Below are 13,768 nucleotides of genomic sequence, written 5' to 3'. Positions count from 1 at the left end.
AACTTAAAAACATGATAAAATTTATTGTCCCCTCATGGAGACAGCCAGCGATGGGACTCAAAATCAATAGCTCCGTGTCAGCAATCTGGCATTTACGTCCTTGCTCAGGGCTCCCTGGCTGTGAGCTTTAGTGGAGGAGAGGAAATTCTTTAGAATATCTCTTATCAGTTTGGGATTTGCGTTCCATGCTTGGGGTTCCCTCAAAATGAATCAGACTTGCATCTGATTCCCAAAACAATTTCCTAGAGATAAGTACTCTAAACAAGGTTGTTTTTTATTTTATTTATTTTTTATTTTTAAAAATCTTTATTGTTGAAAGTTTTACACATGTCCCCCTTTTTCCTATTGACACCTTCTAGCCCACTCCGCCAAGCCCAAAGGAAATTTCTCCTTCCTTCTTCCTTCCTTGTTTATTACCTCTACTCTTACTGTCTATCACCAAAAAAAAAAAACCCCAAAAAAACAAACAAACAAAAAAACACCTAAAATTGGAAGGTCATTTAAAAAAATTATTCTTAGTTCATTGAAATAATAGGGAATATAAAAAATGACATTTCTCTGCCTCGCCAGTGTTGCTCAGTGGTTGAGCATCGACTCATGAATCAGGAGGTCGTGGTTGGATTCCCAGCCAGGGAACTTGCCTGGGTTGCAGGCTCGATCCCCCCTAGGGGATATGTAGAAGGCAGCCTATAGATGATTCCTTCTCATCATTGATGTTTCTATCTCTCTCTCCCTCTCCCTTCCTCTCTAAAACCAATAAAAGCACATTTTAAAAAAATGACATTTGTCTTTTATATAGAGGGAATTTTCTCTAAGACACATCATGTTAAGTAAGCAAAAAGATGACAAAACCATGATGCTATAAACATATATTGTCATGGTAGTTGAAATTTTTTGATATTCGCAACCATAGTAAAACAAAGACTTATATTTTTGATATTTATTTTATATATTTAAATGCCATTTAACAAAGAAAAATCAACCAAAAAATGAGTTCGCATGTCACCTCTGACACGCATGTCATAGGTTCGCCATCACTGTTCTAGACAGTAAATATTTAAGGTCTGGGGAGTCCAAAACAGTTCTGTTTTAACTAGTCAACTGGCAGCCATACATAGTACATTATAAGCAAATGGGTGTGGCTGTGTTCCAATAAAACTTTATTTACAAAACCAGACTGCAGGCTGGACTAGATAGTATTTTATGTGGGTGTGAAAGATGAATTCTGAATATAGTTGGGGTAACTTCCCAAACACAGCCTACTGCCCACCCATCCCCACCCTTTGCATATATTTTAATTTATTTTATGGTTACCCAAAAATTTCATCACTATTTTATCTGAATATTTAGTGCTAAATTGTCCTTAGTTTTTTTTGTTGTTTTTTCTTTTATTGTCATGGTAGTTTGAACATGAGTTAAATACAAAAGGTACTAAGGAATATTTTTTTTTCTGGTAGATTTCCTATCTTTTCACATAGGAATGCTCTTCTTTTACACTATGTAGCTATCATATAAAGAGTCTTAGGCTAGATCAGGAGACAGCAACTTTTGCTTGAAGGCTAGACAGTAAATATTTAAGGTCTGGGGAGTCCAAAACAGTTCTGTTTTAACTAGTCAACTGGCAGCCATACATAGTACATTATAAACAAATGGGTGTGTCTGTGTTCCAATAAAACTTTATTTACAAAACCAGACTGCAGGCTGGACTAGATAGTATTTTATGTGGGTGTGAAAGATGAATTCTGAATATAGTTGGGGTAACTTCCCAAACACAGCCTACTGCCCACCCATCCCCACCCTTTGCATATATTTTAATTTATTTTATGGTTACCCAAAAATTTCATCACTATTTTATCTGAATATTTAGTGCTAAATTGTCCTTAGTTTTTTTTGTTGTTTTTTCTTTTCACCAAATAAGAACATAACATTATTGTCTTTGTCTGGGAGTCAGATATTGAGTTTAGAGGCTATGTAATACTTTACTTTGCAGATTAAGATTCAGTGAAAGATAGGTCTCCCTTGTTCCTCTTCCAAAAATACTTAGTCTCTACAGCTATACAATCTTTGACAATTGGCTTAATCTCTTTTAAGCCTGAGCTTATTTACCTGTAAAGTGAGTTACTACAAAAATTAGATAAGATCGAGCTTGTAAAGCACTCAGCGTTCAAGTACTTATTAGCCATTATCTATTAGTGTTATTGTTACTATTTTTTCTTAATTGTTGGGTCCTTGTAGCACTACTCAATGCTTAAATCAAAGAAGATAGCAGCCCGGCCAATGTGGCTCAGTTGGTTGAGCATCGTCCCATGCATCAGGAGGTTGCCAGTTCAATTCCTAGTCAGGGCACATGCCCAGGTTGCAGGATCAATCCCCAGTAAGGGACGTGCAGGAAGCAACCGATCAATGTTTCTCTCTCTCTCTCTCTCTCTCTCTCTCTCAAATCAATTTAAAAAATCATTAAAAAAAAAGATAGCAAAGAAATTATCCTATTATGTTGAAACTTATAAAATGATTGATATTCATTTTTGACCCACCAAATGATAATTTCATATAGTTCAACATAGTGCACATGGGAAGATATGTACATAAAATGAGTTTACAGGTTAATCCTAAAAATTATTTAAGTTATATAAGCCTTTCTGATCTTTGTTTCTCCTCAGGATCTATAACTTTGTCCCCACAATGAAGTATATCAAATTAGGGTTTTTATTCAGGCTCTTTGGTATTAGGGTTTGTATGAAAGCCCAGTGTAATAGCAGAAATGTCCCTTTAAAGTTATGATTGCCTATTTGAATGTTTAGAATAAAAACAAGTTTTATAATCTGAAGTCTTACTAGTTCTGATTTAGCATTGCATAAAGTGTGATTCTGAAGTGATTTGATTTATATTTTGAAGTAACCTCAATATTACATATTCATGTTATGTATATTACTATATGCCTTAGAATCAGAAAATAACTTTTTTTTGAAAGTCTCAGTTTTTATGTTTGTTTAGTTGGTTGGGTTTTTTTTTGAGGAGAGGGAGAAAAATATGGAAGACGTGAAAATGATGAGCAATTTTATATTTTCCTCTTATCCATTAAAACCTCCAAAATATTCTAAATGCTAATCCTAACTAATAAAAGAGTAATATGCAAATTAACTGTAACTCTGCGACAAAGATGGCGGCTCCCATAGCAGCGGGGCAGGACACTGGCGGTGTCACCCTGGTAACGTGAGCCCAGCAGGCATTGCCTCGGCGACCGTGAGCAGATTGTGTGGCCCTGAAGCAGGCAAGCATGGCGGCAGGCAGCCCCCAGCAGGGCCTAATCCTGGGCCATGGTGATCCGGGAGCAGGAAAGTGCTGCCCACAGGCAGCACACAGCAGGGCCTGCTCCCGGGTCACCGCAGCGATCCATGAGCAGGAAACTACTGCCCGCAGGCAGCCCCCAGCAGGCAGCACCCAGCTGGGCCTGCTCCCGGGTCACCGTGGCGATCCATGAGCAGGAAAGTGCTGCCTGCAGGCAGCCCCCAGCAGGCAGCACCCAGCTGGGCCTGCTCCCGGGTCACCGTGGCGATCCATGAGCAGGAAAGTGCTGCCTGCAGGCAGCCCCCAGCAGGCAGCACCCAGCTGGGCCTGCTCCCGGGTCACCGTGGCGATCCATGAGCAGGAAAGTGCTGCCTGCAGGCAGCCCCCAGCAGGCAGCACCCAGCTGGGCCTGCTCCCGGGTCACCGTGGCGATCCATGAGCAGGAAAGTGCTGCCTGCAGGCAGCCCCCAGCAGGCAGCACCCAGCTGGGCCTGCTCCCGGGTCACCGTGGCGATCCATGAGCAGGAAAGTGCTGCCTGCAGGCAGCCCCCAGCAGGCAGCACCCAGCTGGGCCTGCTCCCGGGTCACCGTGGCGATCCATGAGCAGGAAAGTGCTGCCTGCAGGCAGCCCCCAGCAGGCAGCACCCAGCTGGGCCTGCTCCCGGGTCACCGTGGCGATCCATGAGCAGGAAAGTGCTGCCTGCAGGCAGCCCCCAGCAGGCAGCACCCAGCTGGGCCTGCTCCCGGGTCACCGTGGCGATCCATCTCCGAGCCTCTGCTGCCAGACTGTGGCCGTCAGTAGGACATCCACTGAGGGCTCCCGGACTGTGAGAGGGGCAGGCTGGGCTGAGGGACCCCCACCTCCCAGTGTACAAATTTCATGCACCGGGCCTCTAGTTCTACTATAAAATATAATATGGATAATAAGGAGTTTGTAAGTAATTTAAATTTGAGGTTACCTTTAAAGAAATAAAATAAAATGAAAATGAATTTTCCTAAGTACAAAATTATGCAAGAAATGGATAGTAGCAATCTGTTTTTTCCTAGGGCTAAAAAGAGAATTTAAATAATGATGAAGTTTTAAATTAGCAACAATCAGCCCTCGCCAGGTAGCTCAGTTGCTTAGAGTGTTGTCCGGATCTGCCAAGGTTGTGGGTTTGATTCCCCAGTCAGGGCACATGTAAGAATCAACCAATGAATGCATAAATAAGTAGAATAACAAATCTGTATTACTCTCTGTCCCTTCCTCTATCTTTTTCCCTAAAATCAATCAATAAAAAAATTAAATTAGCAACAATCATTTAATTAAATATTAAGGTTGAAAAAATATGCACATTATTGATTTTAGTTGATTTTACCAGCTATTGAAACTTATAACATTGTTTTAGGAACCAAGACCTGAACAATCTTATCAAAGTGACCCCCTCAGCAAACAAAAGGTAAGCTTATTAAGATTATTCAAGACTCCTGAGCAACTCTCCAATTTATGCCAAAAAATAAAATTAGTTATTTGGCTAAGGACATTTTGCAAGGGGACATGAGAAATAAAGAGAACAAATAAATTTGTTTTTTTTGGTTTTGTTTTATTTTGTTTTCAATCCTCACCTGAGGATATTTTTCCATTGACTTCTAGAGAGAGTTGAAAAAATATGCACATTATTGATTTTAGTTGATTTTACCAGCTATTGAAACTTATAACATTGTTTTAGGAACCAAGACCTGAACAATCTTATCAAAGTGACCCCCTCAGCAAACAAAAGGTAAGCTTATTAAGATTATTCAAGACTCCTGAGCAACTCTCCAATTTATGCCAAAAAATAAAATTAGTTATTTGGCTAAGGACATTTTGCAAGGGGACATGAGAAATAAAGAGAACAAATTAATTTCTTTTTTGTTTTGTTTTGTTTTATTTTGTTTTCAATCCTCACCCGAGGATATTTTTCCATTGACTTCTAGAGAGTGCTGGAGAGGGAAAGACAGAGAGAAATATCAATATGAGAGAAACACATTGATTGGTTGCTTCCTGCATGCACCCTGACCAGGGCCAGGGCTGGGGAGGAGTCTGCAACCAACATACGTGCCCTTGACTGGAATGGAACCCGGGACCCTTTGGTGCACAGGTAGATGATCTATCCACTGATCCAAACTGTCTAGGGCAAATTGATTTGTTGATGTATAATAATGCTATAAAGATTTTTTTTTATTATTGCTTCCATTTATTTCATTAGAATATTGTTTAAAATAATAATATTGAAGCTAATTCTGTATAACTAGAGGCCCAGTGCATGGGTTCATGCACCAGTGGGGTCCCTCCGCCTGGCCTGTGGGGATCAGTGGACCTCTACACCTCTACAGCCCGGCCTTACCTGCCAGCTCATGGGGGAGGGGAGTGCAGAGGGAGTGTCCGGGGAGGAAGCTTGCACTACTGCAGCGGTGCTCCCAGCCCAGCATCTGGCACCTGTTGGTCAGCTGAGAGGCGCTCCCGCTGTGGGCTGTGGGAACACACTGACCACCAGGGGGCAGCTGCTGCATTGAGCGTCTCCCCACTGGTGGTCAATGTGCATCATAGCTACCAGTCAGTCATCTGGTCGCTTAGGGTTTGTTTTTAAAAATATATTATTTTATTGATTTTTTTTACAGAGAGGAAGGGAGAGGGATAGAGAGTTAGAAACATCGATGAGAGAGAAACATCGATCAGCTGCCTCCTGCACCCACCTCCCACCAGGGATGTGCCCACAACCAAGGTACATGCCCTTGACTGGAATCGAACCTGGGACCCTTCAGTCCGCAGGCTGATGCTCTATCCACTGAGCCAAATCGGTTAGGGCAGGGTTTTATATGTATAGATTGCTACTTGAGAAATTCATTTTGACACAAAATACCAAAACTAGTTTATTATTGTAAATTTACAGTAAATAAATATTAAGTTTATAAAACTGAATAAATTAAAGAATATTGGCTTTCTACTCCTTCACAAACCCAAGGATTATTTTTTAAATGACTCCTAAGAAAACCAGCAACATAACATTCTTATATTTAAGATACTTTTTGTGACATTGAATTTGTTTCTGTCTTCTTGAGAAGTTAAGACCCATTATACAATGGAACAGAAGTTAAGAAAAGCATAGCAGAGCAGCTAACTCCAAGCTACCTTTCATTCTTGGGAAGATAATGTCAGTGAAAAGCCCTGTGCAGATGTAAAGAATCATGAATAGAGAGAGGGGAAGGGTGTTAGCAGAAAGGAGCATGGGGTTTGGGATCCAGTTGCCATGGTTTCAATCTTCAATGCTGGGGCAACAGCATCACAGTGTTTCAATCCTGGTTCACCCTCAGTCACTTCTTAGGTACCTGGCCCCCACGAGTGTCTTAACTTCTCTGAAGTCGAGTTTCTTTATTTATAAAGGAGGGGTGATAGTAAACGTCTTATTAGGTTGTTTTGAGGATTTAAAGAAGATAACTAATGTATATAAAGTAGAAACAGTAGATTTATCGCTTTTTATGTAGATTCCATTGAATGATTCAAGTGGCAAAAGAAAAAAAATGCCAGTCATAAAATTTGCTGATTTCCATTTGAATTTGATATTTTATTTTATTTTATTTTAGCAGTGAAAAAGTTCTTAATACATTTAGTAATCTAAGCCCCAAAGCTGTCAGAAAAAAATGGCTGGGTAAGAGAAGGATGTTTCTTTTCGTTGTTGTTGTTTTGTAATGTTTTGTTTCTCCTTAACTAAACACAACAAGAATATAAATGACTTATAATCATTCTATTTACAAATGGAATAAGTCTTTTAAAAGCATCATACCTTTTTAAATTAATTAATTGTTAACCCTCACCCAAGGATATGTTTTCCCTTGATTTTTAGAGAGCGTGTAAGGGAGGGAGAGGGAGACAGAAAGAGAGAGAGAGACAGAGAAACATTGATGTGAGAAAGACATTGATTGGTTGCCTCCCCCACACACTCAACTGTGGCTGGGTTCACACCTGCAACCCAGGTACTTGCCCAAGACCTGGAATCAAACCCACAATCATTCGGTGCACAGGCTGGCGCTCTAACCACTGAGAACACTGGTTGGGGCAAAAGCATCACAGTTTTTAAATGTCCCTGGAAATTTAGATTACCTATTTGTTAATAGCAAGAAAGAGAGGCAGCTGAAAAAAATATGTGGTGGCTTCACTTTTTTCAGCTTCAAGTAAAGCAATTGAAGAGAGTGATTGTAGTAGGAACATAACTGGTCTATGTGCTGTTTGTTTTGTAGAATTGATATTAATACCTTTATCTCTTGAATTAATTAAAAAATAATATAATTTTAAAAAACACTCAGACACTTCATTAGACTCATGGCCAGCAAATATCATTCATCCTTGTTTTTGAAGAGTATTTTTTCTATACTTAGTGGAAACTTTATGATGTTTACTGTTTCTTAGATGGTTTGCTGCTCCCAGCAAAGTTATGGCCCTAAATTTCGATAATTCTTTAAGTAGTACACATGTGTAACATGATATAATTCACTTTTTGTCTCTGGTTATATGATTAGCTTTATATCATTATAGATTACTATTATATATATTATATACTATATCTTGACAATGTTTTCATGATTTTTCTTCTTGAGTTTAGTTGGTACATATGAAAATTGCAAAATCTTAGAGGTGAAATGAAGGAACTTCAAGGAACTCATATCCCAGTTAGTTTGAACAATTTTGAAAACCTCTGTTTCAGTTTAACCTAATCAAATTACAGAAGAGGAATTTAAGATTCAGAAAAGGCAGGTGATTTAACTAGGGATGTAGAGAAAACTGGTGGGAGACTGATAGTAGTTCTGTGCTCTAAGTAATTATTGAGCACCAACTGGTTTGAAGCTTACAACTACTAGTAGGTGTCATGAGTAGCACACGAGATATAATTATAGGCCATGAACGCCACAAAGAGAATCCAGTAGACATACTGAATCCTATTAACAGCAGGCAATTATCATAGATTAAAGCTAATTATATACCAGAGATGTTATTCCGAGACAATAATAGGTTGTCAATTTAATATATTACATTTTAGAATACTCATGTACTGCTTGCTGGATATAGAATGCATTCTTAGTGCGTTACATTTAAAAAGAAAAAAAGGCATTGAATAGCTAACTTAATAAACATGACAAGTGGTAAATTTCAGATTCATAGATTCCAAGGAGTAGAAGATATTAGAGATGGGCAGAGACTTAGAGATGACCCAATCCATCCAATCTCCCCATTTTACAGATGAGAATACTGAGGCCAGGGGCAAAAATCTGTCTTCTGTGAGTTCTTCTAATTTCTAGCCTAACTCTTAGCCTGACTACCATTCTTTAAACCATAGCACACCGACTTTGATCTTAAAATAAATGAAAGTTAATTGAGAACCTCGGGAAATAGAGGAGGCTGTAAGGCTGGGATTATTGCTCTTGCCATGGGACAGCCAGGAGGTGTCTTTACTGCTTTAAAGGGTCATTTGAATGATTACTTCATAGAATGATTACTGCCAAGTACTTTACAGCTTTTAGAATACATGGAAGTAATAATAGGTTTTAATATTCTAATGTGTCCCTTTACTACATCCTTAAGGCAAAATAAATGAAATCAGTAACCTCAGTAGAAAACATGTTATATTTTTCCTCGAAAAAAGGTAGATATAAGATTCCTGTGGTTGTAGGTACCCAGGGCCTGAAAAAACTCTATAAATTTGTTGTTTTCAATTCATTGAGATAAATTGCATGTGCTGTCAATCAAGGCAATTCAGGACTGTTACTGAGATCCTTGTTTTATTAACACACAGTATTGTCTTTTTAGGACTAGGAATAGAATATAGCGTACATTTATGTTTTATAAGTTAGTATTTCTCAAACTGTGGGTTGCAGCCCAGTAAAGGGTTTTGTAATTAATTTAGTGAATGGCAATCAGAATTTTTTCTTAATTAAGTAAAATGAATTAAATAGAGTAGAAAATGAGAGTTCTTATGTAGTGAGGGTATTAGTTCATGAAATTTATGTTTCATTGTGTGTGTCTGTCTGTCTGAATAAAGAGCTTAGTATTGGGTTATGATGTAAAATATATTTCTTTCTCTTTTTTTAATTTCTTTATTGGGCTTCACAATCACTGTTCTAGGTAGTTGGATGAATCAAATTTTCTACGTTCAGCAAAACAGTTAAAATGGAAGTTCTGTTTATGGTTAATTTTATACATTGAAATATTCTGGCTTTTGAGCATATTATCTCCTCTACAAAGTTTCATTCTTTGTATTTTTTTCTTCTAATATGTCACATTAACCTAATTTTAAAAATTGTTATCTTTCAGGCATGGTTTTGCCTTATGACAGATTGATAGGTTTTTTTGCAATGGATATTTTTCATATGTTAATCATTCTTTTAATAGTGATTGTAGATACCAGTTGATTATTTTTGAGAATAATATTATTGAAGATAATTCAAACAGTGAAAATTCAATGAGTGGCTTTCTGCCTACCACAGAGATCTAAGAAAGGTGATCAACTGAGTGAATCCATGGGCTGGTGGAAAGCACATCCTTTGGAGAGGCCTCGCCTGGGGATCTTACTCAGACCTTTTTGATGATTAACCTCTAAGAGGCTCCCCTTCCCTCACATCAATGTTTTCCATGAGTAAAATATATTTTATCTTTATATGATTAAAAAGGGTTGTTGGAGGGAAGGCGGTACAGGCAGGTTGCTGTCCAAGATGCTGCTGGGAGCAGATGTCAGTCCTGTGACCTCTTGACACGGCAGGCTATTGTATTTCTTTGAATAGATATTAAAAAGGAGTCTAGAGGAACACTTTGAAAAGTCACAACTTTCCAGCCTTTAAAACAAGGCATTATACACAATGAGGCAGTGAATGTTGGCAAACCATGTGAAAGCAAATATTGTTCTGCGACTGGGAAAAGAAACTGGTAGGACTTCAAATAGGAATCGGACATTTTCAGAGGATGTTATTCATTTGTCCATGAACAACGCAGTTTAATTTGGTTTTGCAGTCATCATAGAGGAAAGAAAACTCAATTTTGATGGATTGCTGAAACTCACTTTTGCCAAATCTTATGTTAAGTGTAATTCTAATTTTAGAGCTTATATTTAAATATATATATACTAGAGGCCTGGTGCATGGATTCATACACTGGTGGGGGGTGTGGCCTTCAGGGATGGGCCTGCTGTGGGAGCAAGGCTTATCCTGGTGGCTGTGGACCCGCCCTCTGCAGGAGCAGCCGCTCATCCCGGTCAAATATTGTTCTGCGACTGGGAAAAGAAACTGGTAGGACCTCAAATAGAAATCGGACATTTTCAGAGGATGTTATTCATTTGACCATGAACAACGGAGTTTAATTTGGTTTTGCAGTCATCATAGAGGGAAGAAAACTCAATTTTGATGGATTGCCAAATCTTATGTCTGAGTGTCTGCCCCCTGGTGGTCAGTTTGCATCTGGTGCACGACTGGTTGCCCAGTTGTTCTGGTCGTTCTGCCGTTCGGTCACTGGGCTTTTATTATATAGGACAGTGGTCAACAAACTCATTAGTTAACAGAGCCAAATATCAACAGTACAATGATTGAAATTTCTTTTGAGAGCCAAATTTTTTAATCTCTTCTCACCCTCCCCCCTCCCCTCTTCCCTCTGAGATTCATCAGTGTGTTCCATGTTTCCATGCCTGTGCGTTGAGCATCTGCCTCCTGGTGGTCAGTGAGCATCATAGCTACTAGTTGAACAATCTAATGGTCGAATGGTTGCTTAGGCTTTTATATATATATATACTAGAAGCCTGGTGCATGGATTCATGCACTGGTGGGGGGTGTGGCCTTCAGGGATCGGCCTGCTGTGGGAGCACGGCTTATCCTGGTGGCTGTGGACCCGCCCTCTGAGCAGCTGCTCCTGCTGCAGGAGCAGCCGCTCATCCCAGTCAGCTGAGTGGCACTCCCACTGTAGGAGTGCACTGACCACCAGGGGGCAGCTCCTGCACTGAGTGTCTGCCCCCTGGTGGTCAGTTTGCATCTGGTCAGTGCATGACTGGTTGCCCGGTCGTTCTGGTTGTTCTGCCATTCGGTCACTGGGCTTTTATTATATAGGATATTTAGTTGATGAATATGATTTTTAAAATAGCAAGGTCATTAGAATCAGTTTGTATCTTCATAAAGTTAAAACATTTCAGAGTGGCTCTAGCTGGTTTGGATCAGGGGATAGAGTATTGGCCTGTGGACTGAAGGGTCCTGAGTTTGATTTCGATCAAGGGCCCATGCCCGGGTTGTGGGCTCAACCCGCAGTAGGGCGCATGCAGGAGGCAGCCAATCAATGATTCTTTCTCATCATTGATGTTTCTATCTCTCTCTCCCTCTCCCTTCCTCTCTGAAGTCAATAAAAAAATATTTAAATTAAAAACACAAATACATTTCAGAGTGTTGGTTAACAAAACTTATTTCTAGGCTGTTCCGGGCCAAATCAATATGTCTCAAACTAAGTGCTAAGATAACAAATCCTTTCTTCCTATTTCCAACCAACTTAAACCCTTATTACCACTAACCGAGCTGCCTTCATTTTTTTCACTTAAAGAAATCAAGAACTCAACAAGCTCATCAAAGTGAATCCTGAAACTCTCACCAACAATCAGAGGTAATAGAACTGTACTAATTTTTCTGCTTTAGTCGGGAAGACTATTTTGTCTTATCAGTATTCTAAACAGATTTATAACCCTCATGATCTTGTCAAAAGAACCTTCTCATTCATCGGCAATCTTTTTATTTTTCTCTAAAGAAACCAGGATCTCGATACCCTCATCAGAGTGAACCCCTCAGCGGTCCGAAGCAGTCAGAGGTGATCACATAAAATCTGTCATATCATGTTTTCATGAGTCTGTGGTCCCAGGGTGCAGCGGGTTTGTAAAATGTTGCTTTGTTGAACGAGTACCACCAAAAACCCATCGCTAACCTGAACTTATTTTCTTCTCTTTTGAATAGCCAAGACTTGGACAATCTTATTAAAGTGCAACCGTCCGCTCTCAGGAACACAGCACGGTTAGTGACTTTGCCTAACTATCATGACATGTTCTTAAGGTTCTGGGTTAGGTATTTTCTTTATTTTCTTTGCTCGTCTTGTCTTTCTTTCTTGAAGCCTTTTATTTTTCTTTAGTGTCACATGGGGACACATCTATAACCCCGGTGTCTCCTGTTCAGCAAGGAAACATGTTGTACCTTTCTGGAATCAATGTCGTGCTTCAGACTCAGTTCTGTACTTTTTATTTGCACCAAGACAATGTGGTGTTTGTTGTATTTAGGAAATAGACTGTCAGAACTGAAATGAAAAATGAGCGAAATTAAGTAAGAAAAAGTGTTTTGGGGAAACTGAGCCAAACTTATGGTTCATATTGATACCTCCTGAGATCGGAAAGGCTACTCAGGGTCTTTGAAACTACAGATCCACAGCTAGGGTAGGCTCACAATGTGACAGCAGATTTTAGCCTTGAACTTACAGTTGAGTTCTGCAAATATCTTATTGTTCATCATCTTCATGTCATATCATTCACCTAAAGGGCTTTATTAATAGTTAATAGATAAATGCACCAGAGTGCATTAGAAGTCCAGACTGTTCTACTGACATGAAATTTTATCAGAGGAAATATGTAGATGGGAATCATAGTCTCAATCTTCTGCAGGGAAGAAAGCAATTAGGACACAGAAAAGTGCTTTAATCCAACAGGAGAAAGAGGATGGACAGGGCCATATTCTCATTGATCTAGATCTTATGTCTCCTAGTTTGTTTTCGACATTAATGCTTTTTTCCACTTTTCTGTCTGTATGTTTTTATCTGTTGTAGGGGCTTCTGAAGCAGGAAGGTACAAAGGCAGTTGCTACTTAGACAGTAGCATTTATTGGGCACCTGTCATGTAACTGGCAGTTTACACATATTTAATCCTCACAACAAACCCATGAGAAATATATTCATTCACCCTATGTTATAAAAGAGGAAGCTATAGCTCAAAGATGTGAAAACACATTCTTGACCTAAACTCAGGTCCTTGTGACATCACTATCGGCAAGAAAAACAAAAGTTCTGTGGCTAAAACAGCTCAGATTCTCCTTCTCTTTTAATTCTTTACACTCTGTACAGTCCCTTCCCTTCTATCCCCCCACCTCTGCAATTAAAAAAAACTACAACCAGAAACATTAATTCTAGAAAGTTATTGTTAAAATGAGAGGGAGAAGAGAAAGTACTGTCTCATAGAGTTTTTCTAGCAGCTGAAATACCAGCAGAATTTTGGTGTTGCTTCTGCCACTGAAAATCATATGAAAATATCTTTATTAAGTAGAACCATTTCTTCATAGTGTACTGGTTGGGGCAGATTTCCTTTTTATTAGTAACAGTTTTTGGAGTGATTAGGTTTAATAACCACATGTGGCTACTATAGCAAACTCTTCTCTCAGTGGACCATTCCATAAAATGTTCTCTTTCCCT

At 39.3% G+C, this 13,768-nt stretch overlaps 1 protein-coding gene across 7 annotated transcripts in view; it reads left to right on the top strand.

Annotated features, from left to right (window-relative positions):
* The window catches only part of SCEL (sciellin), a 117,350-nt gene that overhangs the window by 77,475 nt on the left and 26,107 nt on the right, over window positions 1-13,768 (top strand). For 6 of the 7 annotated variants that reach the window (XM_014544069.1, XM_014544070.1, XM_014544071.1 and 3 more), the window contains 4 exons: window positions 4,677-4,727; window positions 11,870-11,929; window positions 12,071-12,130; window positions 12,274-12,330. In XM_014544069.1, coding sequence (XP_014399555.1) covers window positions 4,677-4,727; window positions 11,870-11,929; window positions 12,071-12,130; window positions 12,274-12,330 — 228 coding nt within the window. Of the gene's footprint in view, window positions 1-4,676; window positions 4,728-4,997; window positions 5,049-11,869; window positions 11,930-12,070; window positions 12,131-12,273; window positions 12,331-13,768 lie in introns of all 7 variants that reach the window. The other variant, XM_014544066.1, reaches the window with a different exon arrangement.

The sequence above is a fragment of the Myotis brandtii genome, unplaced genomic scaffold, assembly GCF_000412655.1.
Source record: "Myotis brandtii unplaced genomic scaffold, ASM41265v1 scaffold350, whole genome shotgun sequence".
NCBI lineage: Eukaryota > Metazoa > Chordata > Mammalia > Chiroptera > Vespertilionidae > Myotis > Myotis brandtii.
Note: the sequence above shows the minus strand (reverse complement) of the source record. Positions and strands in the feature narration are given on the sequence as shown.